The 25,720-nt window shown below is 45.3% G+C and overlaps 1 protein-coding gene across 5 annotated transcripts in view; it reads left to right on the forward strand.

The window, feature by feature from the left end:
- TMEM164 (transmembrane protein 164) overlaps nt 1–25,720 on the forward strand; it is a 169,551-nt gene that overhangs the window by 96,692 nt on the left and 47,139 nt on the right. For all 5 annotated transcript variants that reach the window (XM_045472529.1, XM_045472528.1, XM_045472527.1 and 2 more), the window contains exon 4: nt 1,515–1,581. In XM_045472529.1, coding sequence (XP_045328485.1) covers nt 1,515–1,581 — 67 coding nt within the window. The remainder of the gene's footprint in view (nt 1–1,514; nt 1,582–25,720) is intronic.

Genomic DNA, 25,720 nt, shown 5'->3' on the forward strand with positions numbered 1-25,720 from the left:
TTGGATTCGGTGTCTCCCTCTCTCTCTCTGCTCCTCCCCCACTGGCACTCTGTCTCTAAAAAAATAAATAAACATTTAAGAAAAAAATGAAGGACTGTTTGCCTTGAGTGATGAAGGAAGCTGCTTAAGTCCATCTTCAGAGCCCTCACAGGCAGTTTGTTCCTGACTTGGTTGTTCTTTTTTTTAAAAATGTTTATTTTTGAGAGAGAGACAGAGCACAAGCAAGGGAGGGGCAGAGAGAGAGCAAGAGAGAGAATACCAAGCAGCATCCACACTGTCAGCACAGAGCCTGACACGGGGATCAAACCCACAAACCGTGAGATCATGACCTGAGCCGAAGTCGGACCCTCAACTGACTGAGCCACCCAGGTGCCCTCCGACTTGGTTTTTCTTGACTTATACAGGGTTTCTAGCTTGTGTTTCAACAAGTCTGGTATTCAGAAACAGTATTATTACTGATGCTGGAGACTGGTGGTTTTATTCATCTTCTTCTACCCCCACCTTTCTCTTTTTTGTTTTGCTTTGAAGTCACAAAATCCAATCTGTAAAATCGATCAAAGAAAGCCTGGAAGCCTGCCACTTCTGCTGTCCCCACCTCTTGCAGCAGCCTGGAAGACATTTCTTTTTTTAAAAAAATTGTAAAATATTTATTTATTTTTGAGAAAGAGAGAGACAGAGAGAGACAGAGTGCAAGCTGGGAAGGGGCAGAGAGAGAGGGAGACACAGAATCCGAAGCAGGCTCCAGGCTCTGAGCTGTCAGCACAGGGCCCGATGCGGGGCTCGAACTCACTGACCACAAGATCATGACCTGAGCTAAAGTCGGATGGTTACCCAAGTGAGCCACCCAGGTGCCCCCACTTTGTTAAAAAAAAATTTTTAACGTTTATTTTTGAGAGAGAGAGAGAGAGAGAGAGAGAGAGAGAGAGATAGAAAGTCAGCTGGGGAGGGGCAGAGATTGAGAATCCAAAGTGCCCTGAAGACATGTCTAAGAAAGTGGCAGAACACAGTTGACAGAACACTGCGTTCGGCTCGCCACATTAACCAGCCTTTTTATACCTGGGCTGCTGTTTGGGGGAAAAGGATCGGACATAGCTGTGTAAATAAACAAGCACATTACAAGAAACAGAGTGTCTCCTCCACTGCGGTAACAGGGCAGTTGCTTAGTATAACCCCTCTTTTTGACAGTTGCCTGAGCTGCGGTGGCTGTAGCTGTTGATTGGGACCGATTGGAGGCTTAGGGAGCACAGAGCTCATTGTGGAATGAAGTGGTGTAGCTAAAGCGCATTGAGGGGGCATTTGGGGGAGTTTGAGGCAGTGGTCAGAACATTTCATTCGTGCAAGACGTGCTGCTTTCAATTTATTACGCGTGTGCGCCAACACCAGTGCCATTTTACACAGAGAGTCGCTTGTTGACATGCTCTCCCACATGGCAGGGCGTAACTTGACACATTTTTGCCCGCCTTTGCAAAAGAGTCCGAGTGTGACCTGGACTTTTGTCTGTTTTTTCTCTCCAGGCTCCAGATGCACATGTTGAATGGAGCGCTTCTGGCCCTGCTGTTTCCTGTGGTAAATACCCGGCTGGTAAGTTGCCCCTTCTAGAAACACACCAGCAATGTACAGAGTAGTCTTTGCTCGCTCTTTCACTATCCAGTGCTTGCCCCCATGCTTAGCTCAGTGTGCCCGTGTGAGTGTTAAAATATCTATATATTTAATATTGAGGTTTGACATAGCGCTATTTGGATGCAGCGGAGCTTGGTAGGTAAGGGTGGGAGTATTTGATGGAACTCTAGGCCTGCGTTAAGAGTTTAGGATAGACTGAAAAAGCCTACAGGAGCTCTTGGAGAGCATTGCTGGAGAGAAGGGGGGCTGGGAGACTCACTTTATTAGAGGTTTCCAGGTGTTCTAAGGGGCTCTCGTTTGGACTCAGCCACATTGGCCCAGAATAATCTGATGGGGAGCCTCAAGGCCTGTCCGCTGTGTCAAGAGACCCGTTATTCACCCAAACCTGCAGGGCAGTCTGGGCCACCACCCCCACCCCCTGCAGTGGTTAGCAAGTAGAATCCCGCTGTAGCGGGGGCGGGGGGGGGGTTGATAAATGGGCATAGAGAGAAACAGGAGCTATAAGGCTGCGGTGGCAGGGCCCTGTCCTCAGACTCCCTCATGTGGGACTGTGGAGGGATTTGCCGCACATGTTAGAAAGCACAGGAAGACAAATCACCTGTGAAATCCTTGCTCCTGCTTTCTGTTTTCATGACTTACTTAAGTTTGCATCATGCATGAAGATCGCAGTGTAAATCTCACAATGCTAATCCTTCCTCTTTGGATAGCATTTTATAGTTTACAGGGTCTTTTCAACATAACAGTTACGGGAGGTAGATAAGGGTTAGTATTATGGCCTCTTGTTACAGAGGAAGAAACTGACATTCATGGAGTCACACAAGTTCTAAGTGGCAGAGTTGGGAATGGAGAAGCCTCTAGATCCTATCAGCACAGCTAACCTTCACTCTCTCCAAGGATGTTTTCACACCCTCCTCACAAATACTCACATATACCCTTACGATTGCTGTATGTTTCTAGGTGCATATTGTACATCAATAGAAATTAAAAGAAAAAGCACTCATCTAAAGCAGTGATCTTGAACCCAGGCTCAACGTTTTGCTCCAGGCTCACCCAGGGGTCCTTAAGCAAGCAAACAAACAAACAAATGAACAGCAGCAACAACAAAAACAAACAAAAACCATCGATGCCTTGGAGCATCTGAGTTCTTGATCTGTGACACAGCCTGGGTATAGTGTTTTTAAAAAGTGTTCCTAACGTGGAGCTGTGGTTGAGGACCACTGATTTTGTGCAGTAGCTCTGAAACTGAATGTCCACAGCAGTCAGCCTGAGGAAATGACTAAAAAATGAGGCTTGCCAGACCTCACCTTTGGCAGGTCTGATTACAAGGATCGGGGATGATGCCAGGAAACAAGCGTTTGTAATAAGCCCCCAAGGAATGTCGATTGCCAGGGTCCTCCGACCACCCTTGGAGAATCAGCATCCTAGGTGATCGTAATTCCCAGTAACTCCAAACGCGGAAATCCAAGTGTGGTCTGAGGACCAGCCTCACGTGGGTGCTCCCTCTTAGAAATGCAGAATTTTATTTAATTTATTATTTTATTTTTATTTTTTTCAATTTTTATTTTATTTTTTATTTAAATCCAAGTTAGTTAACGTATAGTGTAATAATGATTTCAGGAATAGGGTTTAGCGATTCGTCACTTTTTTATAACACCCAGTGCTCATCCCAACAAGTGCCGTCCTGAGGTCCCATCACCCATTTAGCCCATCCCCCCACCCAACACCCCTCCAGCAACCCTCAGTTTGTTCTCTGTATTTAGGAGTCTCTTATGGTTTATCTCCCTGGTTTTTTTTTAACGTATTTTAAAATTTATTTATTTATTTATTTATTTATTTATTTACATTTTTTGATGTTTATTTGTTTTTGAGAGACACAGAATGCAAGCTGGGGAGGGGCAGAGAGAGGGAGACACAGGATCTGAAGCAGGCTCCAGACTCCGAGCTGTCAGCACTGAGCCCAGCATGGGGTTCAAACCCACAACCTGTCAGATCATGCCCTGAGCTGAAGTCGGATGCTTAACCCACTGAGCTACCCATGCGCCCCTGTTTTTATTTATTTTTGAGAGAGAGAGAGAGAGAGAGAGAGAGCGATACAGAGCATGAGTGGGGGAGGGGCAGAGAGAGAGGGAGACACAGCATCCGAAACGGGCTCTAGGCTCTGAGCTGTCAGCACAGAGCCCGACATGGAGCTCGAACTCACGACCCATGATATCATGACCTGAGCTGAAGTCAGATACTTAACCAACTGAGCCACCCAGGCAGCGCTCCCTCTTTGTGTTTATCTTATTTTTGCTTCCTTTCTCATCGGTTCATCGGTTCATCGGTTTTATTTCTTAAATTCCACATATGAGTGAAATCATATGGTATTTGTCTTTCTCTGACTTATTTCGCTTAGCATAATACATTCTAATTCTGTCCATGTTGTTGCAGATGGAAAGATTTCATGCTTTTTGGTGGCTGAGTAATATTCCTGTGTGTGTGTGTGTGTGTGTGTGTGTGTAGTGCTGCTATAAACATTGGGGTAGAAATGCAGAATTTTAGGCCCCTACCTCAGACCTACTACATTGGAATCTGCATTTTAATGCGTGGCTTACAGGGCCTCCCAGCTTTCTTCCACAGAGCCCAAAGCATCTCGTAGATAGACCAGAGGAGCTCCCGAAGGGGGAAGTGCCAGGGTGGGAGAAGGGCAGGCAGTATTGTGTCTGTCATGGTAGGCCGGGCACACACAGCTCAGTGTTCCCCTGTGAGCTGGGTTCAGCAGGCCCGGGCTGCTCTAGGTACCTTTGCTCTCCCTTCCGCATTCCCCACAATGTACGACTTGCCCGACTTCACCTGAGTCCTACACCAGAACACCTGCCTTGGTCTCAGAGCTGTAGGGGCTCTGAAGAACGGTGCCCAAGAACGGTACAAAACAAACAAATTGTGCGCCCAGGGATGTGGAGCCGCGCTGTGGAGGCAGAGAAGTGGCTCCAGTGCTCTCTTATCCCATTTGTCCGCTCACCCTGTCACTGTTTTCTCAGATTGAGAGGTCAGGCAGATGAAAAGCTGCTTTCCTTCTTCCTTTTCAGCAGTTCTGGCAGATTCCAGGAAGGGGCAGCGCACCAGAAAATACCACCTCCACCCCAGGCTCACACAGTCAGTGATCCTGAGTTCGAGTGCTTCTAGCCCACCGCTCGGGCCAGTCTCTGCCATCCGTTGAGGTGCATATGGTTCCTCTACACAGGTTGCCTTCATCTCTCTTCCTAGTGGGACCTTTCCCACAAGGAAAGCCAAATAGTCATCTTGCAGGACCACTAAGCATAAACAGACGTGATGATTCCCATTGTGAGAGCTTGAGAATAAAGGCCCCCAAAAGCCCATTCAGGTACCTGGAGTCAGAAAGGCGGTGGTGAAGTTTTCATTCAGCCGGTATTGTTATACCACAGCTGCATTTCTTCACCAGGTCAGCTGACGCTTCTGGAGCGCTTACTGTGCGCCCAGTACTGTTCCAAGTGCTCTGCATGGGCTAACATATTTGATCCTCACAATAAACTTCTGAGGCAAGGCACTGTTCATTATCCCCCAGATCAAGATGCCAGCGGCATTGGTTTTCTCTGAAGCCTCTCTCCTTGGCTTGCAGATGGCCGCCATCTTGATGTCTTTTTACATGGTCTTTTCTCTGTGCACGCACATCCGTGGTGCCTCTCTGTGTGTCCAAATCTCCTCTTCCTGTAGGGACATCTGTCAGATTGGATTAGGGCCCACCTAATGGCCTCCTTTTAACTTAATCACCACTTTATTGGAGGCATTTCCAAATGTAGTGACGTTCTGAGATTAGGCCTTGAACATATGAATTTTGGTGGGGACACAATTCAGTCCATAACAGCTTTACTACTCTGTACAGAAAACACTATTTCTCTTTCATCCCCTCTTTTCCTCCTTTCCATCCTTCCTTCTTTCTCTTTCTCTCTCTCCCCTTCTTCCCCTTTCTCGTGGCAGATTTGCTATTACAGTTGTTATAGCACCTAATTCTTTACAAATACATATCGGGCTATAGCCAACCAGCTCATCAACAATGTTCAGGTAACTTTCCTTAACATTGAAGCTTCTTTGATGAGCTCTCTCTTAATGAGCGATTCTAATCACTCTGGTAAATAATCTTGGTGCTGCTCTTTTTCTAAAATGAAGCTGAGAAGAGCTCACGGTCGTGGCTTCATTTGCTTGTGTTTTTGCAACTGGCTTTGCCTTGGTTTTCTTAGATAGTTGGGACCCCTCCTGGGCTACTTCTGGCCTTCAGGACTTTTTGCTTTGTGATCCCTTAGTTGAATACAGATTGAGTTAAAATAAGACGCAGGAAGATTGGCAACTCTTTAAGCCTGATAATCCGGTTAGGTAAGAACCCAGCTTTTGACTTCTGTTTCCGTCTTTCTTCTTTTTTATATAATCTTCAAAGTTTATTTATTTATTTATTTAGAGAGAGACAGAGACAGCGCAAATGGGGGAGGGGTAGAGAGAGAGGGAAAGAGAATTCCAAGCAGGCTCCATGCTGCCAGTGTGGAGTCCTAAGCAGGGCTCGGACCCACAAAGCTGTGAGATCATGACCTGAGCTAAGATCGAGTCAGACACTTAACTGACTGAGGCACCCCAAAAGGATTTCTTCTTCTTCTCCTCCTTCTCCTTCTCCTCCTCCTCCTCCTTGCCACCCAAGCATCCCAAAAGGATATCTCCTTCTCCTTCTTTATTTTTTTTAGTAGGCTTCAGGCCCAATGTGGGGTTTGAACTCACGACCCCAAGACCAAGACTAACATGCTGTACTGAGCCAGCCAGGCACCCCTCTTTTGCTCTTTGTTCTTGACCCTTTACCATTTTAATCTTTGTTGTTGTTGTTGTTCATAAGCAGTAATCTAAAGGCAAGGAAAAGAAAATGAGTGAGTGTGTGTGCCAGTAACAGAGTCTTATATATGTTCATATATATAAAGAGAGAGAACAAGGGAGTTCCAGGAAGTTGCCACAGTCAGCTAAAGCTGACTGGTCATCAGTGAATTTTCATTTGCTGTACTCTGTCCTGTGACTTCCTGGCACCAGTATATGCAGACTAGCTAGAGAATGCCTGGGTCCCAATTTCTCCTGGTTCTCCAGCTTAGAAGCTGACACCTTAGAGGAAGGACCATATATTCCAGTGGCTCATATTATAAGGAAGAGCTCTTTACTGCCAGGATTCTGGAGATGGTCTTTTTCTGGCTTCAGGTTAAGTGTCTTAAGTGCTATTTCCCTTCTTGAAGGGAAGGAGGAAAAATTCATCATAGAACTATTGATTATTAGGTTAGCAGGGAGCTGAAAGCTTGTCTGGTCTCGTCTTATCTTCTAGAAGCGGTCCTTAGAAGGATAAATGCCTTGCCCAGGAAGCTAAGGTGGGTGGCCCCTAAAATCCAGGTTTCCTGACTCAGACTTCAGAGCTGTTTTCCTATTCTATGATGGGAGCTCAGGGCATGTTTGAAAGCTGATGAGCCCAGATGCTGGAGATGCTTCTTAGTTCTGTCCATCTGAAAGAGTTGGGCCATAGGTTTCTCCGAGAAGCTGAAGAAGACTGTAGACCCTCTTCCTAGATAAATGCACAAACACAATTGGGCAGATAATTTCAGGAGACTCTCCTCTCCTGTCTCCCGCCAACCTCTAGCCCATCCGTGGATCCCAGGTTGAGATCACTTCCCACCCAAGCTGGCTATACTCCATGGCTCAAAGAATAGATGTGTTGCCTAGTTAATGAACTCCTTGTGATAGCTAGTGGCTTTTGGGCTGGTGGTGATGGTGGATTCCTTATCTGTGCCTGTGACTTAGCAAAACATACCCATTCCAAGCTAAAACACCTTCTGGAAAGTGAAAGCCGGGAGGTAGGAGCTCAGTAGGGTACTAATGGAACCTGGTTACATACTAGGTTCTCATTTCCATCTCTTACCTTGCATTGTTGTTGATCTAGTCATCACAATGAGGCACTGAGCGTGAGCTACACCTCTAGTCCTGTGCCTTTTGTCCTCAGATGCCCAGGAGAGGGCATCTGAATGTAGAGTGTTCTGAGCAAGGGAGAGTGGAAGCGAAAAACAAACATAAGACACCATATCTGCCCCCTTCCCAGACTGAAGACTCTGGCCTGGCCCGTTTGTTTTTTTTGTTTTGTTTTTTTTTACAGCCATCTGTCTTCTACTGGAATAATAATAAGGATGGTAATGATTCTTTTCATCAAGTTCCTTTCTTCTTCAAGGCCCAAAGCCTCAAGTAGAATTATCTCATTATCAAAATTGTCCATTATTATTGTATCCTTGCTGACCTCTCTTCTTGCTCTTTTTTCCCCCTCCTTTCCCATCCCCCTGCCTTTTGTCTGCTTCCTGTTTTGTGAGAGATGGTTCTCTCAAATGTCCCTCACTCCGAGACTGAGTGGAAGAGGCTAGTAATGATTTTTTCATTACTGGGGCGGCTCCCTGGCATCCACAATCATTATCTTCATGTTCTCGAGACGCAGGCTTGTCGCTGGTACACCTTGTCCCCGTGTGTGCTGCTTGGGAAACTTCGCTTTCCCCCCGGGCAAATGGGGTTGAGAATCTTACTCTTTGCTAACTGGCATGTTGAAATGTGCTAATTGACCTAGAAAAGTTACTTCGGTGCCTGGCAAATTGAGCCGTTTAAGAAAGTTATAGTTTGGATCTTGGACCTGAACTAGGGACAGAATGTCCCTTTGCTTTCCTGAGAGCACTTAAAAGATAAAAAGCTTGGTTTTAGAAGAGACCTTTGCGTTTTGAAGAATTGATTTGGTCAAAATTTTGCCTCAGCCTTCTACAAAGGCCAGTGTGTTTCTGATGAGATGAAACCAAATTCTAGGGACTATTCTAGAATATGTCTAATAGCTGCCTTTATTTTAAGATTCATCTTTTTTTTAAGTTTATTAATTTATTTTTTGAGAGAGAGAGAGAGAGAGCGAGAGCGAGCAGGGGAGGGGCAGAGAGAGAGGGAGAGAGAGAGAGAATCCCAAGCAGGTTCCACACTAACTGCACGGAGCCCAATGCGGGGCTGAAACTCACAAACTGTGAGATAGTGACCTGAGCCGAAGTCAAGGGTCAGATGCTTAACCGACTGAGTCACCCAGGCACCCCAAGATTAATCTTTGAGAGCCTTCCATCCTCCATGAATCTAGCCCAATCACACAGTCCAGATTTTCATTGAGCAATTTTTGGTATTATGTATTGTGCAAGATGCTGCAGGGAATGCGGAAAGAGCCAAGGGTGTGTTCCTGGCTCTCAAGGAACTTGGCAGTTTAATTAGAAAGATGAGGCATAAATTATGGCAGTACTAAGACTGAAATCATGAAAAATACGTATCACAAGGCAGTCCAGGCTGAATTGCTAAATTGCAATTGCTGTGAGTTCTAAGATGGGAAGGGGATTAATATTAGCATTGATCAGGCACCTGCTGTATGTCAGGTAATTTACATATGTTACTATTTAACACACACAAGAACCCCATTTTACCTGTGAAGAAATTGGGGTTCAGAGAGGTTTAAATGGCTTGCCCAGAGTTATGCAGTTCCTAATATGCTACAGCTGAATGCACTGCCTCTTGGAGAGATCAGTGGGTTAAGTGGTCCAAAAAGGCTTCTCAGAGAAATAAAGCCCAAAGTGAGCCTTGGGAGATGAATGGAATATGCATGCAATCACAGAAGAGCAAAGCAGTTCAACTAAGGGAGTGCCATGGCTGAACATGGAGGTAGGAAACTGCACACTTGTCATTGAGATTCTGAAGCACAGGATGAAGAATCATGAATTCTGGTTGTATATGTGGACATTGCATACCACTAGAAGATATCCGTGATGCTGCTTCTGTTCCATCTTTTCACCCTTACCGTGTTTAGATTCTGGTGTATTTCTTCTCTTTTCCACCTCTACTAAGAATTCCTTACAGGCAGATGGGACTTTGCAACCAGAAAAGCTCTTTCACAGGTATCTCACCCTAACGTATTAAGAATATGGATGTAGGGAGCAAAGCTATGGATGTGGGCTCATATCCTGGCTGTGCTACTCCCGTGTGTGTGTGTGTGTGTGTGTGTGTGTGTGTGTGTGTGTGACAGAGAGAGAGAGAGAGAGAGGGAAGGAAGCTGGCCAAGTTACTTAACTTCTGTGGACCACAGTTCTCCTCATCTATAAAATGGAGGTGACAATCGTGCTAACCTCCTAAATTTATCCTGAAGATTAAGTAGTTAACATGTGGGAAGCGTGTAGCACAGCACCTGGCAAACAGGACACCCTCAGTCAGTGTTAGCTGTTAATTATTAGTCTTGGGTCCTCACAAAAGTCCTGCGAGGTGGTATTATAATAAACATTTTGTAGATTGAGCCATACAAAGTTTAAGTAACTTGTATAGGGATGCATAGACTGAGCTGGCCTGAGAACTTTGGTCTTTCTGATACAAAGCTTATGGGTGTCCTCTTCTTTCTTTCCTAATTATGTAGACTGATTTTCAAGTATTAAGCCAAATCAACTCTTTGTGGTAAATTTTATACAGTACCCACTAGAGATTTGAGGGATGGATTATACCTTTAGGATTTAAAAAAAAATGTTTGTTTATTATTTTTGAGAGAGAGAGAGAGAGAGCGAGCGAGCATGTGTAATGGGGGAGGGGCAGAGAGAGAGGGACACAGGATCTGAAGCAGGCTCTGCTCTGACAGCAGTGATCCCCATGTGGGGCTCGAACTCAAGAATCACGCCATCATGACCTAAGCCAAAGATGGATGCTCAAGTGAGCCACCCAGGCGCCCTGGGATTATTATTTTATTTTATTTTTTTTAATAAAAAGCAGATATGCTCTGTTGAAAAACCAATCAGGAATATAAAGAGAAAGCTAATCATTTTACCCACCAGCTTTCAATCCTATTCCGCCCACCCCCCCAGGGGTAAGTTGTGTTAAAGGCTTGTGTATCTTTCCACAGTTTTCTTCTGCTCATAAATGCAGAGCAAGATTTCCCTATTTCTAGGGTTGTTGGTTTGTGTGGGTTTTGATTTCCTACACAATTGGCATTACACTAAACATTGGTCCAGTGAATTTCCTTTAACGATGTAACTCATTCTTTTGTAATGGCTGCTTAGCACACCATAGTTTGGTTGGACTGTATATTCAGCCAGTTTTCTAGGTTCCCAGCACTATATCATAACTAGTCTCTGTGGGCAAGGATAGTGACTCTTGTGATGTCTGTCCCCCATAGGACCATGCACCTAGCATATGGTAAGTAGCCACAGATAGAATAAATGAACTAGTCCACAAACCTAAACCTCTGTCTCGTCCAAGCAAATCCCAGGGATCCCTCTCACACATGTCCTGAGATCTTGGGAGTGAAGACAGAGGGATGATAGATGATATTTTTTGCAGGTGAACTATTTTTTTTTTAAACCACTTGAAATAATGATATCTTCCTGATCACAACAAAAGACATACGCACTGTCAAAAATTTGTGAAATACAGCAAAGTAGAAATGAAAAAGAAAAATCACTACCAGTGCAAAGGTGGTTATTTTTCACTACATTTTAAAAGAAACTGCAACAAAAAGCATGAGGCGTTTGTGCCTTCGTCTTTACAAATGTATGAATGTTTTATTTATATAAGTAGTATCCGTTCATAATGGAAGAAAATAGAGAATATAGAAAAAGACCAGAATAAAACACATCATTTCAGTAGTAACAACTGTTAACATTGTTTGCTGCATATTCTTGAAGTCTTTTGTCTCTGCAAAGATGGTAAGAGTTAGTCTGGTGTGGGGGTCAAAAGTGCCTGTCTGTGGTTTTGTGGCTGGCTCCTCTGTCTTTAGCTGTGTGACCTTGCAAAAGGTAACTAACTTCTGTGAACTCATTTTCTGAGCTATGAAATGGTGCCCAGGTGAATGGAGATCATGGGTGGTAAGCACTTGGCCTAGTCCCTGGCACATTGTCTGTGTTAGATGCTGCTATTGTTACCACCGTTCCTGATACTACCTTAGACATGGAGGGGTGTTCCTACTGGCATGTGCTTTTTTTCGATGTTTGTCTTCAGAACTTGGCTCCATCTCCTTAAGCTGTTGGGTGATGGTGAAGTAAAGGGGGGGCTTTGTTTTTGTATTAGCCATGCTGAGCAAGATTAAAATTCCCTGGCAGGCTTCCTTTTCTGCACTAACAGTACCTTTGTTTTTTGCATTTGTTTCCAAGACAGCCTGTTTGATTAGCTATTGGCCAGCTCTCTCTCCTGCATTCTGCCAGGTGAATTAGGCTCACTCTTGGTTTCTCTTCCCATTTGAATAAAATGTCCAGACTCTTTGGTTTGCCAGTGAGGCCTGAGCCCTTCAGCCCATGGAGTGAATGGCAGCAGTGAGTGAGTACCAGGGAGTAGCCTCTAGAGTTTGCCAGTCCTTTGCCTTTGTTTTGTTTTCCTAGAATGAGATTAGAAGGGCCTGCCTCCAGCGATTGTACCCAGTGCTTCTCATTCAGCCTTAAGCCACTAACCCCACGCAATATTTCTTTATGCAATATGGAGCCTTATCTAGGGGGCGATTTCACTCTCTCCAGTCTGTGGACCAGTTGCTCTTAACCCTGGCTGCACAACTAGAATCACCAGGGCTGATTTCGAAACATAACCATTTTCAGAAAGCACCCCAGTTAATTCCACTGTGCGGCCAGAGAAGCTGTGCAGCCTGCTCGAAACAGGTAATGTCACTTGATCGACCACCAGCTTCCTCCTTTGGCAGATGGGATTAGGAATATCTGTTCTCTCCACCTCACAGAGACTTAGGAAGAACAGATAGTGGATAGCAAAAGGTAACAAAGAGATAGCAAAGAACTTTGAAGAGTTACAAGCACTACACAAATGAGCCTTGTTCTCTCTCTCCCTTGCTCACAAGGCAAGACTTATGTTTGAGAGCTTCAGTTTATAAGGAATTCTAAACAGAATTTGGGCCTGCGTGGTAAATTAGTGAAAGTAAATAAGCATTGTTTATATAGGCTTCTTTGGCCTTGAATTCACTGCCTTTGACAATAAAGATGTCTCCCTACTTTCTGGTGCAGAGGAAGTACCTTTCACATGGAAAATGCATTCCCTGCATTCTAGAGACCAGAGACAGGGAGTCAGAGTTATCTTGCACTGGCTGCTTCTTAAGTAACTTTAATTTAAAATAATCATTATGGCACCATGGCATATCTTGGGGCAGCCTGCCGTGGGCCCCCAGCGTCTCTCTATTTTCCCATCACCAGGCCCTTGCCACCGGTAATCGACCTTCTTTATGGATTTGCCTATTCTGGACCTTACATCTAAATAGAATCTTATAACATGTGGCCTTTTCTGAATGACTTCTTTCACTCTACATAGAGTTTCAAATTCATCCGTGTTGCGGCATGTAGTAAGTCTTCATCCTTTTTTACGGGTGGATAATATTCCTTTGTGTAATATGCCACATTTTGTTTATCCATTTATTCTTTGATGGACATTTGGGTTGTTTCCACCGTTGGACCATTATGAATAATGCCACTATGAAAAATGACACTCTTATAAAAGTATCTGTTTGAGTGTCAGCTTTGGGGTAGATACCTAGAAGTGGATTTGCTGGATCATATGGTAACTCTATTTTTAACCTTTTGAGGAACTGCCAGATTGTTCTCCAAAGTGGCTGTACAGTTTTATATTCCTATCAGTAGTGTACAAGGGTTCCAGTTTCTCTGGACTCTGATCAGCACTTTTTACTGTTGGACATTTTTTTATTATCCCCATCCTAGTGAGTGTGAAGTGATGTCTCACTGTGGGTTTGATTTGCATTTCCCTGATGCTGAATGATGTTGAACACCTTTTCAGGTACTTTTTGGCCATTTGTATATCTTCTCTGGGGAAATGCCTTTGCAAATTCCCATTTTTGGGGGGTGGTTTGTTTTTATTGTTCAGTTGTGACCGTTCTTGTGTATTCTGGGTACTAGACTTTTATCAGATGTGTGATTTGAAATATGTTCTCTTGTTCCGTAGATTGTCTTTGCATTTTATTTGTGGTATCCTTTGAAGGACAAAATCATTGAACTCTGATGAAGTCTAATCTCTAATTTTTCTCTGGTCGCTTATGATTTTGGTATCATATCTAAGAAACTACGGCTAATCCGCTGCCATGAAATTTTATGACAGTTTTCGTAGAAGAGTTTCATGGCACTAGCTCTTACATTCAGGTCTGTGATCCATTTCAAGTTAATTTTTATAATGTAATGTGTAGAAGGGGTCCAAATTCATTCTTTTGCATATGAGTAGCCAGTTGTCCCAGCACCATTTGTTGAAAAGACTCTTTCCTGTTGAAATGTCTTGGATCCTTTGTCAAAACTCAGTGAAACAATAAAAGTAAGGGTTTATTTCTGGGCCATCAGTTCTAGTCTGTTGATGTATATGTCTCTCCTTATGGCAGCACCACACTGTCTTGATTCTTGTTGCTTTGTACAAAGGTTTGAAACCAGGAAGTATGGATCCTCCAGAGTTGTTCTTTTTCAAGGTTGTTTTGGCCATTCTGGAGCCCTGCATTTCCATATGAATTTCAGGATCATCTTGTCAATTTCTGCAGAGCAGTCCGGTGAGATTTTGATAGGGGTAGCATTGAATGTAGATCAGTTCGAAGAATATTGCTGTCTTAACAATATGAAGCCCTCCAATCCATGAACACGAGATGTGTTTATCTATGTATTTAGGTCTTCTCGAATTCTTTGCAGTGATGTTTTATAGTTTTTGGAGTGTAGGTTTTGCACTTCCTTTGTTATAGTTATCCCTATGTACTTTATTCTTTGTGGTGGTATTGCAAATGGAATCGTCAGTTTCATTTTCAGATTTCTCATTACAGTTCGTTTTTTCTATATTGATCTTATATCCTGCAACCTTTCAGAACTCATTTATCACTACTAATATGTGTGTGTGTGTGTGTGTGTGTGTGTGTGTGTGTGTGTATTTTTCAAGTTTTGTTTTGTTTTGTTTTTTATAGATCATGTCATTCACAAATGGAAATAGTTTTACTTCTTTCCAATCGGGGTGCCTTGTATTTTTTTTTCTTGCCCAGTTGCCCTGGCTACAACCTCTAGTACAATGTTGAATAGCAGTGGCAAGAGTGGACATCCTTGTCTTAGGGGGAAAGCGCCAGTCTCTCATCATTATGATTTTAGTTGTGGGATTTTCACAGGTGCCCTTATCAGGTTGAGGAGGTACCTCCAGTACCCTTTAATAAATGTTTATTTATTTACCCTTGAGGAACCAAGGGTAGTAGAATGTTACCTAATGTGGAGTTAAGTTAGTTAGTCATTCAAGGTTGGGAATTGGCTTAGGGTGCGAGAATGTCCTTTCTTCCCGAGGGGGGAGGCATGGTGATACTTCAGGGGCTGAGAATCATCTACATTCAAATTAAAATATAGAATCTCAAACATATTTAAAAGAACAGTTAAAGCTAATAGAGTTTCCATGAACTCACAGTGATACTATGTTGCCATGAGGCAATTAAGAATTAAAGGCAAATAAAATGATACTTCGGTGCTGGCATAGAGTAGGAGCTCCATAAATGGTTACTAGATAGAGTTCATATGCTTAGGATAGGTATGTTAGTTGGTTCAGACTGTCATAAAGCAATACCATAGACTAGGTGGCTTATGTAGCAGAAATGTATTTCCCAACAGTTTTGGAGGCTAGAAGTCAGAGATCAATGTGCCAGTGTAGTCCATTCTGGTGAGATCTCTCTTTATTTGTAGGTAGCCACCTTCTTTCTGTGTCTTCCTAGGGCAGGCAGAGAGCCCTCAAAATCTTTGGTATTTCTTCTTCTAAGGACACTAATCCCGGGGTGCCTGGGCCGTTCAGTGGGTTAAGTGTCCGACTCTTGATTTCAGTGCAGGTCATGATCTCATGGTTCGTGAGTTTGAGCCCCACATCAGGCTCTGCTGATAGCATGGAGCCTGCTTGGGATTCTGTCTCCTTCTCTCCCTGCTCCTCCCCCACTTGCTCTCTATATCTTTCTCAAAATAAATTAAAAAAAAGAAATTTTTAAAAAAAGGACACTAATCCCTTTGTGATGGTCCCACCCTCAGGACCTCATCTAAATCTAATCATCTTCCAAAGCCCCCCCCCCAGATATCATCACATTGGGGGTTAGGGCTTCAACATGTGAGTTTTTGGGAGATGCCAACATGTATTCCGTAACAGGTGGTTAGACCACTGTACACACCAGGTGTGGCCAAATTTGAAACTTTAGGAGTCATGATAACAAAGGTAGGGATTGGCAGGCACAATCAGATATTCACAATAGCTACCATGCCTTGAGAGCCTACATATGTGCCCGGAACTATGCTAGATTCATTAATCCCCTCATCTCATTCCACCCAGCAGCCCTGGGTAGACGATCAATCTCATTTATACAGAGGAGCAAATTGAGATGTGTGGGGCAGGAAGAGTTTTCCTCTGCCCTTCAAGACTCTTCTAGCTGGACTAAGAATTAAATTGACCTGAGCCAGATTAACAGGAGAAAATCAAACAAAGCTTAATAACGTGTATAGCTCCTGTAGACATGGGAGATACCCAGGAAGACTGAAAAGCTCCCTGAAGTGGCCGGCACCTTAAAGACCATCTCTGGCTTCAGGCAACAGGTAACTTTGGGGGCAGGGAGTCAGTTATGGGAGGTTATTAAGGGAAAGCACAGTAAACAAAGGTAAGATGGTACTGTAGATGTGAGTTGTTCCTTTTTCCCCTGATGAGCACGTTCAGAAATTTAGAGTCCCCCCCGCCCCCCCCCCCCCCCGCCCTTCTCTGTGGTGAGGAAGACGCCCTTACAACTGGAGATTTCCCATATAAACGTAAATATCTCTTACAAAGGGTAACTTACTCCATTTTCAGAGTTGCTGTTGAGTCTGTGGTTTCTTCAAATAAACCAGCTTGGAATCACCAATTTGCCAAAGAGGCGTATCTTGGGGTGGCAAAATTTGCTACCTTACGGAAGCAAAGAGATGAAGCAACCCACCTAAAGGCACTGAGCTCATGAGTGGCAATATTGCAAACTAGAACCCATGTTTCTGTTTCCAAAGCCCATTGGCTTTCCACTATACCACTCCACCATCCTCACTGTATCCCCCATCCTTGATGCTCAAAGAGTGGTTCACTGGCCAGCAGAATTGGCCTCCCCTGGGAACTTGCCAGAAATGCAGAGTCATGGGCCCCACCCTAGACATATAGTCTGCATTTTAACAAGATCTCCTGGGGGTTGGTGTGCGCGCAAAATTTTGAGAAGGCCTGGGAAGCAAGATTTAGAGGAAGCAAAATGACTGATATATAGTATGCAGAGGAGCAAAGGTGGCTCAGTCCTACTCAGGTCTTATCCTGCTTCTGTTCTTTTTTTTTTTTTTAATTTTTTTAATATTTATTTTTGAGAGAGAGAGAGAGAGGGACAGAGTGTGAGTGGGGTGGGGCAGAGAGAGCGCAGGAGACACAGAATCTAAAGCAGGTTCCAGGCTCCAAGCTGTCAGCACAGAGCCCAATGCAGAGCTCGAACCTGTGAACTGTGAGATCATGACCTGAGCCAAAGTCGGGCACTCAAGCGACTGAACCACCCAGTCACCCCCTGTTCTTCCCTTTAAGGAGACCTGTCTTCCAATAGGTGTGGGTGTGGAGCATACCTGGTAAAGACTGAGGTCTTCCTGGTTGGTCGCTCAGCTACTGTAACAGGCCTACACGATAGGGCTGGACAAAAATTTTGGTATTTTGCACTTTACGGTATGTAAGTTATACCTCAACAAAAAAGAAAGTAAGAAACTAGCACCTGAGATCCTAACATTCTAAAATCCACTGCAGGTGACTTTTAAAATGCATAGAGCCTCAATAGGTGAGGTGCCCCAAAGTAAGGTTGAATAGCTATTTTGCTTTTTGAAAGGAGCAAAGGTTAAATACTGGGAGTTCTAGATCCACGGGAGACCCATTCAGAATAGCCTCCAGCCAAATTGAGGAACACTGCAGAAAGCAGTTGGTCTCTAGTCATATGGAACAGGACCAGGAGCCAGCATAGGCCCCCCAAAATACACTTTTGTGAAACTCTCCATGTTTCATTTTGATAGGATTACTCAAACATTCATTAGGGGAAGCCAGAGTGTAATCTGGATGTTGGTAAGTCATTTTACCACATAGTTCTTCCTGATAAGCTAGAGAGAGCTAAGGTCTCGGTAACAGTGCAGTTAGCTGGCTTAATGGTTTGCTGAACTAATTTAAGGGGGTGATGGCAAGTTCCATCAAGGCAAAGATGGCTCTCCAGAGTGTCAGATTTGCTTGTGTCCCAAAGCTGGGGAAGACAGCTATGTCAGGCGACAGTTTCCGTGTCCCAAAACATCCTGAAATTGCCTAAGGAACAGAAAGGAAATTTTATACTAGTAAAGGTAAAGCTCAAATACTCACTTTAAAAAATCAACTAGATTCTAGCACTTTATTTATTTTTTAATGTTTATTTATTTTTTGAGAGAGAGAGAGAGAGAGCATGCAAGTGGGGCAAAGGCAGAGAGGGGGACAGAGGCTCCAAAGCAGGCTGTGCGCTGACAGCGGTGAGATCTTGATCTGAGCTGAAGTTGGATGTTCAACCTCCTGAGCCATCCAGGTGCTCCTAGATCCTAGCACTTTAGAGCTTGGGAGGTCCTTAGAAAATCAGGTAATCTAACTATGTCATATCACACATGATAGAGCCCAGAAAGGGGGAATAACTAGGTCATATGGCCAGTGAGTGACAACTCTTAAGACCTGCACTCAGGTCTTCCCGACTCCCAGACCAGTGCTCTACGTCCCCTGCTACATAAGTACTGAATGGGATGCTCAGTGTGTATGTGTAGGGTGTGTATGTGTAGGGGGAGGGGTCCCCACACCAAACACTTGTGTGGACGAACACCAGCTAGGTATCTTACCATTTCATTCACTCTGACGCTGTCTGCCTGGAGGTGGCATCAGATCCGGCAGGTTAAGGGCTCAGTCCTATGAGACTGCCTCCATTTCAGATGCCTGTCACAAGTCCACGTTGTCACCTGGGCTTCTGACTGACTGACTATAAATTGGAGGGGCCCATGTCCCCCTCCCCGGGTCCAATGAACTTGCTAGAGCAGCTCACTGAAGTCCAAAACGTTGACTGATGTCTGCCAGTTTATTAGAAAGGATCTTTGGAGGATACCGTTGAACAGCCAGACAAAGAGGTATAGAGAGCAGGCTTCAGAAGGGTCCCAAGCATAGGAGCATCTGTCCCCATGGAACGAGGGTGCCATTCACCCAGCACGTGGATGTATTCACCAGCCGGGGAGCTCAACAACTCTTACTGTTCAAGAGTTTTTATTACAGAGCGTAATGTGTCGCCGCCCTTTCCCAGAGGTCAGTGGGCATGGCTAAACACTCCCACCGTCTCATCCCTTTCGGGTGACCAGCCCCCTCCTGAGGCCCTGGTTCCCTGGGCAGCCATGGGCTTAAAGCTCCACCTGGTGGGGACAGGCCTGCACAGCTCTGCATCTGGGCATGGGGGCTGGAGGCGTGAGGCAGGTGTGCCCTGTCCTCTGAATTAATCCCCCGTCTTCTGGGGTGGCTTTGCTGTCTGTGGCCTGTTCCCGGCGTCAGCTGAAGGCTTTTTAATAAAAATGGAACCCAGAGGAGGAATGATAAGGTATCTGATTTTAACCCAAAGTGAGAGAACACCAGATGTTTCATTCTGTCTGAAGGTTGGAGGGAGGAAAAGCAATTAGCAGCTGCTACTGATTTAGCAGCAGACACCTGCTAAGTGAAAATCTGTCAAACTGGCCAGGCTTGGCCCCAGAAGTGTTGTATGCCGCTTCTCAGACATTTCTGGGAATTGTAAATTATGTTGGCCCAAAATAGGTTGTGGGTGGCGGGGTGGGGTGGGGTGGTAGCGAGTGGGCTCTGGAGAAGCTAAACATGTCTGCATAGACCAGGATTGTGTTATTCTAAGATGACAGCAACTTAAAATGGCTTTTTGGTGGGTAAATGGAAAGGAAGAAAAGAGAAAGAATCTTTCCGAAGCTGCCTGGTCGTGCCCTGCTTCTCACCTGGCTCACAGGCCGCCCTCTGGGGTCCATTCCATAGGAGCAGAGGTAGGGCTGACGGAAGGATCAGGGGAGACCTGCTTCTCTTTCTCGACTGGTCCAGAGCACACCTACCTCTCCCCTCCCCCAAGGACAGTGAGTCTCAAAGCAGGAAGAACCCTCCTCCACTGTGGGCTCACAGCAGCTCCTGCTCTGTGACAGTGACAGACTGTTGGCTCTCGGAGCCATCTGGACATCTTCTGCCGGGCTTGTGCTTTCCTTTGGCTTGAAAAGAGGCTTCTCTTACGGCTTTCTGCTTTCCAGAATTCTTTTGCAAGTAGACGTTAACTGCCGCTCCCCCCCCCCCCCGCTCCATTTTCCTGAGGCCCACACTGAGACACAAACAGTGGAAACAGGAATTCATTGAGAAGGCCTTGGGGATCTGCATATGTGTTGGAAGGGGTGGGTGTTCGAGATATGACTGATGCTAAAGAAGGCCAATTTGTGATTCATCAAGATGGTGGTGAAAGACCTGGGCCGCTCCCATTCGGGCCTCGTGACACATTCACTGATCGGAACTGTTGGTTCTCGGTTTCCAAACCAGGCCAGAGGTCCACTGCAACTTGGGCCAGACGGATGGGCCCCATCTTGAGAGAAGCGATGGTCGCTTTCCCTATGGAGCAGGCACCAGGGGGCGCTGTTGGCAGACGCATGGCCAGACCTGTCTTGGCAGACTACCACCTGGAACTTTGTCCCGGCAACGTGTTTTAGTGTGCTCGAAGACCAGACTCCTCATTCTAGAGAGGGGATCCAAGAGGAGATTCTTTTTTTCTTTAACTGACTAGGCCCTTGGGCAAGAAGAGTCATTTCAGCTCTGTCGGAATTTCACTCCCTGTGTGCCACAGTGCCAGTGCAGGAAGGGAAAAAAGGAGCCGTGACAGAAGCGGGTGGGAGATCTGAGATTCCCCACTCTCCAGCCAGTACTGGAAGGAGCTCTACCCTCTCTGGTCTATCCCTGGAAAGACCAGCATTCCAATCAATCCGTTTCAGTAGGAGGAAGAACCACAGCCCAAATCTGCATCGTGTGGCAACAGCCTCCCCTAGAGAGAGATCCAGGGACCCTGTCTGTGATGGAGTGTCCAAGGTGCACTCATGACTATATTCTGTCTTCCATTGATTACTACCAGAAACGGAAGTCTGGGTCTTGTTTTCCAGCCTTCTATGGTGGTGTCCTTACTGTTGGCGGGGGCAGTCAGGAGAACATTCTAATTCTGTTCACTGGTTTGGCCATCTGTCTAGATGTTCTCAGTGGTCTCCTGACATGTCTCTAAAGAAGTTGATAAATCTCTACTTTGTGTCTGTCTAGTATTATGCCAAGTTCTGTGGGGTATCAGGAAGTCCATTTAACCCATCATGTGGCTAACATAAGCCCTCGGAATATGGATTTAAGCCATCTTTTGGGGCACCTGGGTGGCTCACTAGGTTGAGCGTCCGACTGTTGATTTTGGCTCAGGTCATGATCTCACGGTCGTGAGATCGAGCCCTGTGTCGGGCTCTGTGCTGAGCATGGAGCCTGCTTGGAATTCTCTCTCCCTCGGCCCCCACCAAATAAAAATACATAAATACGTAAACAAACCATCTTTTGATTTCTGAGCCCTTCAAAATGCCGGAAATCAGCATTTAGAGTGAGTCGGGTATAAGACCATAAAGTGCATTCAGGCAGGGACCATTCGTATTTTGTTCATAATAGTTGACACATAGCTGGTGCTCAGTAAATACCTGTTGACCGGATGAACGAACGGGTTGGTGTATGGGGGATCATGAAGGTGGATTCTAGCGTTGATTAATTCCCAGGGCAATATAATTAGAAGATTCCAGGCCTGAGCTCACATGGCGGGGGTGGGAGACAGGACATTTCACTAGCAGGGGATCAAGGCATCATAGATTTGAGTTGTTTGTAAAGCAAGTTTCGAAGTCAGTGGCTGTCTCTGCACCACAAAGGGCCTTAGCGCACATCCAGGTAAGGTAGGTCAGAGGTGAAGAACATGAACTCTGGAGTTAGTCTGCCTGTTTCCATCTAGGCTCTGTAACTAACCTTGGGGCAGTTAATCTATGTTTCAGTGACCACTTCTGAAAGAGGGGGGGTTATGACAGCTATCTAGGAGAGTTGTTCTAAGTATTAGTTAATACATTAATACATACCAAGTACTTAGGACAATGCCTAGCAGAGAAGTACTACATACCAGTAGTTATTAACTACTGTTACTGTTATTGTTATCCTTATTGCTATTTTGAACACTAGTCCTATCACTGTCCTTATCAGTACCTTTTCCAGGGAACCACCAGTCACTGCTCTGAGAAACTATTCTAAGTTTTACACCTACCACTTAGCCTTCAGGAGCCTGGCCTACTAGTATTTCTCCAAGTATAGGTTAAATGCTCCTCTATCCAGATTACCTTAGGGAGCCTTGTTAAAGTACAGGATGCTGGGCCTCATCCCGGTGGGTCCAAAGAAGATCCTTTGTCTAAAAATCTGTGCTGAAGATCAGCACACTCTGTGTGTGGGATTAGCCAGGAGCTGCTGCAAGAGTCTGTTTATTATCCTGCAGTGCTGGTAGAAACCCTGGGATGGAGGCCGGGAGCCTGGGAAGAGCTAGAGAAGAGGAGAGTTAAATGGAAGAGAAGGAGGGAGAAGTGAGCAGAGTCTGCTCATGCCAGCAGGTGGTCAGGTCCATCTCTGGTGGCCTCCAGGGGATATGTGGCATTTGCCTTCCCTTGATTTAGGGATTCATCAACCTGGCTCCAGCTTGTAGCAGAGGTGATGATGAGTCCAGTTACAGGGCGATGTTAGAGGCAGCAGGGCAGGGAGGCTTGTCTTAGAACTGGCTGCCTGGCCCACTGGCTGCCTTCAATCTAGGGCCCCCAAAGAGTAGAATACTAGGCGGACTCCTTGCTCAGTTGATGGGGGGTAAGGGGGCGGTGGGCTGGGTGCTGAGTGCCCTTGAGCTGTTTGGACTGGGCTGAGAGCCGAGTTTTAGATGCTTTTGTCCCACTCTTTGCTCCAGTACTAGGGTGAGGTTCACCTTGTTTCACGCCATCTTATGTCCAAGTCCTTTGAAGGCACTAAAGTAGAGGCAGATGATACCACGGATTACCTGGGCTACCGAGGGGTTGGGGATTAGCACCTTTCCTCTCGTACCTACCTCCCACGCTACGGGGCTTACGTATTTTGGGTGGAATCTGCAACCCAAGGCAGGGAGGATGACACCGTGGTCCTGTTAGTGGTACAGAACACTACAGTGGTACAGTGGTACAGTGGAGCGCCTTGTCACACCACCTAACCCAAGACGGCCGGCCCTGGGCAAGTCGTTCTGCAGGCGCGGTTTGGCCTCTGCACACAAGCTGGTTGTCTTCTGATTTGCACCTGCCCTGGCTCCTCTGTAGGCCTTTTGAACAGTCTCTGTCCTTAGCCTTTCCCCCGAGTTGTCTGGAGAGAGCTGCACAAATATTTACTTTCCCTCCTTGAGTAAAAAGTCAAGTAACGTGTTCGGGGCTGGACTTCCAGGTCCTGAAGTACCCTTCTTGTGTACCCAAAGCTTCTCTCTTTTTTCCACATGAAATTCTAGCTTTGGCTCAGTCTGAAGAAGTAGTAAATGTGGATTTTGTGGCTTCGGGGCCCCCTGAGTCCTCTTTAATGCCTCGTGTCTGGGGTACCTGGATGGCTCAGTCGGTTGAACATTCAACTTCGGCTCAGGTCGTTCATGAGTTCGAGCCCCATGTCAGGCTCTGAGCTGACAGCTCGGAGCCTGGAGCCTGCTTCAGATTCTGCATCTCCCTCTCTCTCTGTCCCTCTCCCACCCACTCTCTATCTCTGTCTCTGTCTCTCTCTCTGTCTCTCTGTCTGTCTCTCTCTCGGGCTCTGAGCACCAAGGAGGAAGCCAGGAGTCACCCTGATAGGGTTTAGACTCCAAAAGGAAGGACCCGTTTCTCCCCTACCCATCACTTTGCATCCCTTTCTCCACACCAGACCTTGAGAATAAGGTGGATTGAATACCTTATGCTTGGTAGCGCTGTGGGCACCTGTCCTTACTGGGGCCAGGGGTAGGGTCACAGGGGACGGTACAGTGAGGACAAAGGATGTGGGGGTCTGTAGACCCCCATTACGTGTTATTTTCTTTACATGCTCAGATACTCTGAGAGCGGCGGTTCATACAAACTAGAAAAATGTTCACTAATCATAGCTAAATGCATCGTCCTGGTTAAGGCTTCCTGCAATGTAGAGATAAGGAGACTCTAACAGGAGAGTTCTCCCCTCTTACTCCCCAGAGGTAATTGCCACTCACGGTTTGGTGCATTCATCTTTCGACTTTTTCTTTGGCTTTCAAAATTTTTGAGCTACGTGCTTAATAAAAGAAGACATTCATTTGCTGTAAAACTCCGACTGGACAAGTCTGTTACATCCAAAGTCAAGGTCTCCCCTATCTGAATCTCTCCTCCCCAGTCCTGTTCCCCTGCTCGGTTTGCTAATAAATACCTTCCCAGTCCTTTTGCTATGCATCTTCCATCCACCTAGAAGCACAAATACTAATTTGTCCTTTTTCTTGTACAAAAATGATCATGCTTTGTATAATGTAGATTTGCTCAGTTTTACCAACAAATGGTTGTACCTCCTTTTTTGTAAATGGTTGCACCTCCTTTTTTGTAAATGGTTGCATACTTAATTCTCCAGAGTACTTTATATATAAAATTAAGTTTATTTACTTTGAGAGAGAGAGAGAGCACAAACAGAGGAGATTTACTTGGAGAGAGAGAGAGAGAGAGAGAGAGCGAGAGAGCGAGAGTGAGCGCACAAACAGTGGAGGGACAGACAGGGAGAGAAAAAATCCCAAGCAGGCTCTGTGCTGTCAGTGCAAGCCCGATGCAGGGCTTGAACTCAAAAACTGTGAGATCATGACTTGAGCCGAAACCAAGAGTCTAACTCTTAACCAACTGACCCACCCAGGCTCCTCCAGAGGATTTTTTTGATGACCCTCCCACTAATGGACTTTTAGTTTACTTTTTGGTTATTACATACTTTTTAAAATTACACATAACATTCCATTTTACATCTTTACACATACAGCTCTGTGTGTGAATGCAAGCATCTCTGTTAGTATAAATTCCTAGAAGTGAGTCCAAGTGAATGGGTATTTAAATATTTTGGTAAATAATGACCAGTTGCTGCCAAAGTGAAGATCCCTTGTTTTTCCTTCCCATGAATATCTGTTAGGATTTCTGCCATATTAGGTCATACAGATTTACCTCATTTAAATTTAAACAATTTCCCAACTTTTCATTGTAGGGATTTTCATACCGAAGAGTTGAAGTGATAGTGTAGTGAACAACCACATGTCCTCCAGGTGGATTTAACAACTAACATTTTCCCATATTCCGTTTCCACTGCTGTTCTTCTTTCTGTGTAAGTTTGCTGAATCTTTTCCAAAAAAGTTGCAGACATCTTGATGTTTCACTTCCAAATACTTCAGCCTGAGTTCCCAGGAATAAGGAAGGGGTCATATACAACCACAATACTGTGACCACACCCAAGAGAATTCTCAACAATTCTACAATGCTGTCTACTTTATCTGGTAATCAGTTTAAATTGAAATTTCCCTGATTGTTCCAAGAACGTGTTTAACTTTTTAAAATAAGTTTTTTAATATTTACTTATTTTTGGGAGACAGAGAGACAGAGTGCAAGCAGGGGAGGGGCACAGAGAGAGGGAAGACGCAGAATCCAAAGCAGGCTCCAGGCTCCGAGCTGTCAGCACAGAGCCTCACGTGGGGCTTGAACCCACGACACGTGGGGCTCGAACCCATGAAACGTGGGATCATGACCTAGGCCGAAGCCAGACGCTTAACCGACTGGGCTACCCAGGCACCCCTGAAATAATTTTTTAATGTTTATTTATTTATTTTGAGAGGGAGAGAGTGCACATGAGCAGCGGAGGGGAAGAGAGAGAGGGAGAGAGAGAATCGCAAGCAGGCTCCGTGCTATCAGCAGAGCCTGCTGTGGGGCTTGATATCCCA

This window comes from Leopardus geoffroyi, chromosome X (assembly GCF_018350155.1).
Source record: "Leopardus geoffroyi isolate Oge1 chromosome X, O.geoffroyi_Oge1_pat1.0, whole genome shotgun sequence".
NCBI lineage: Eukaryota > Metazoa > Chordata > Mammalia > Carnivora > Felidae > Leopardus > Leopardus geoffroyi.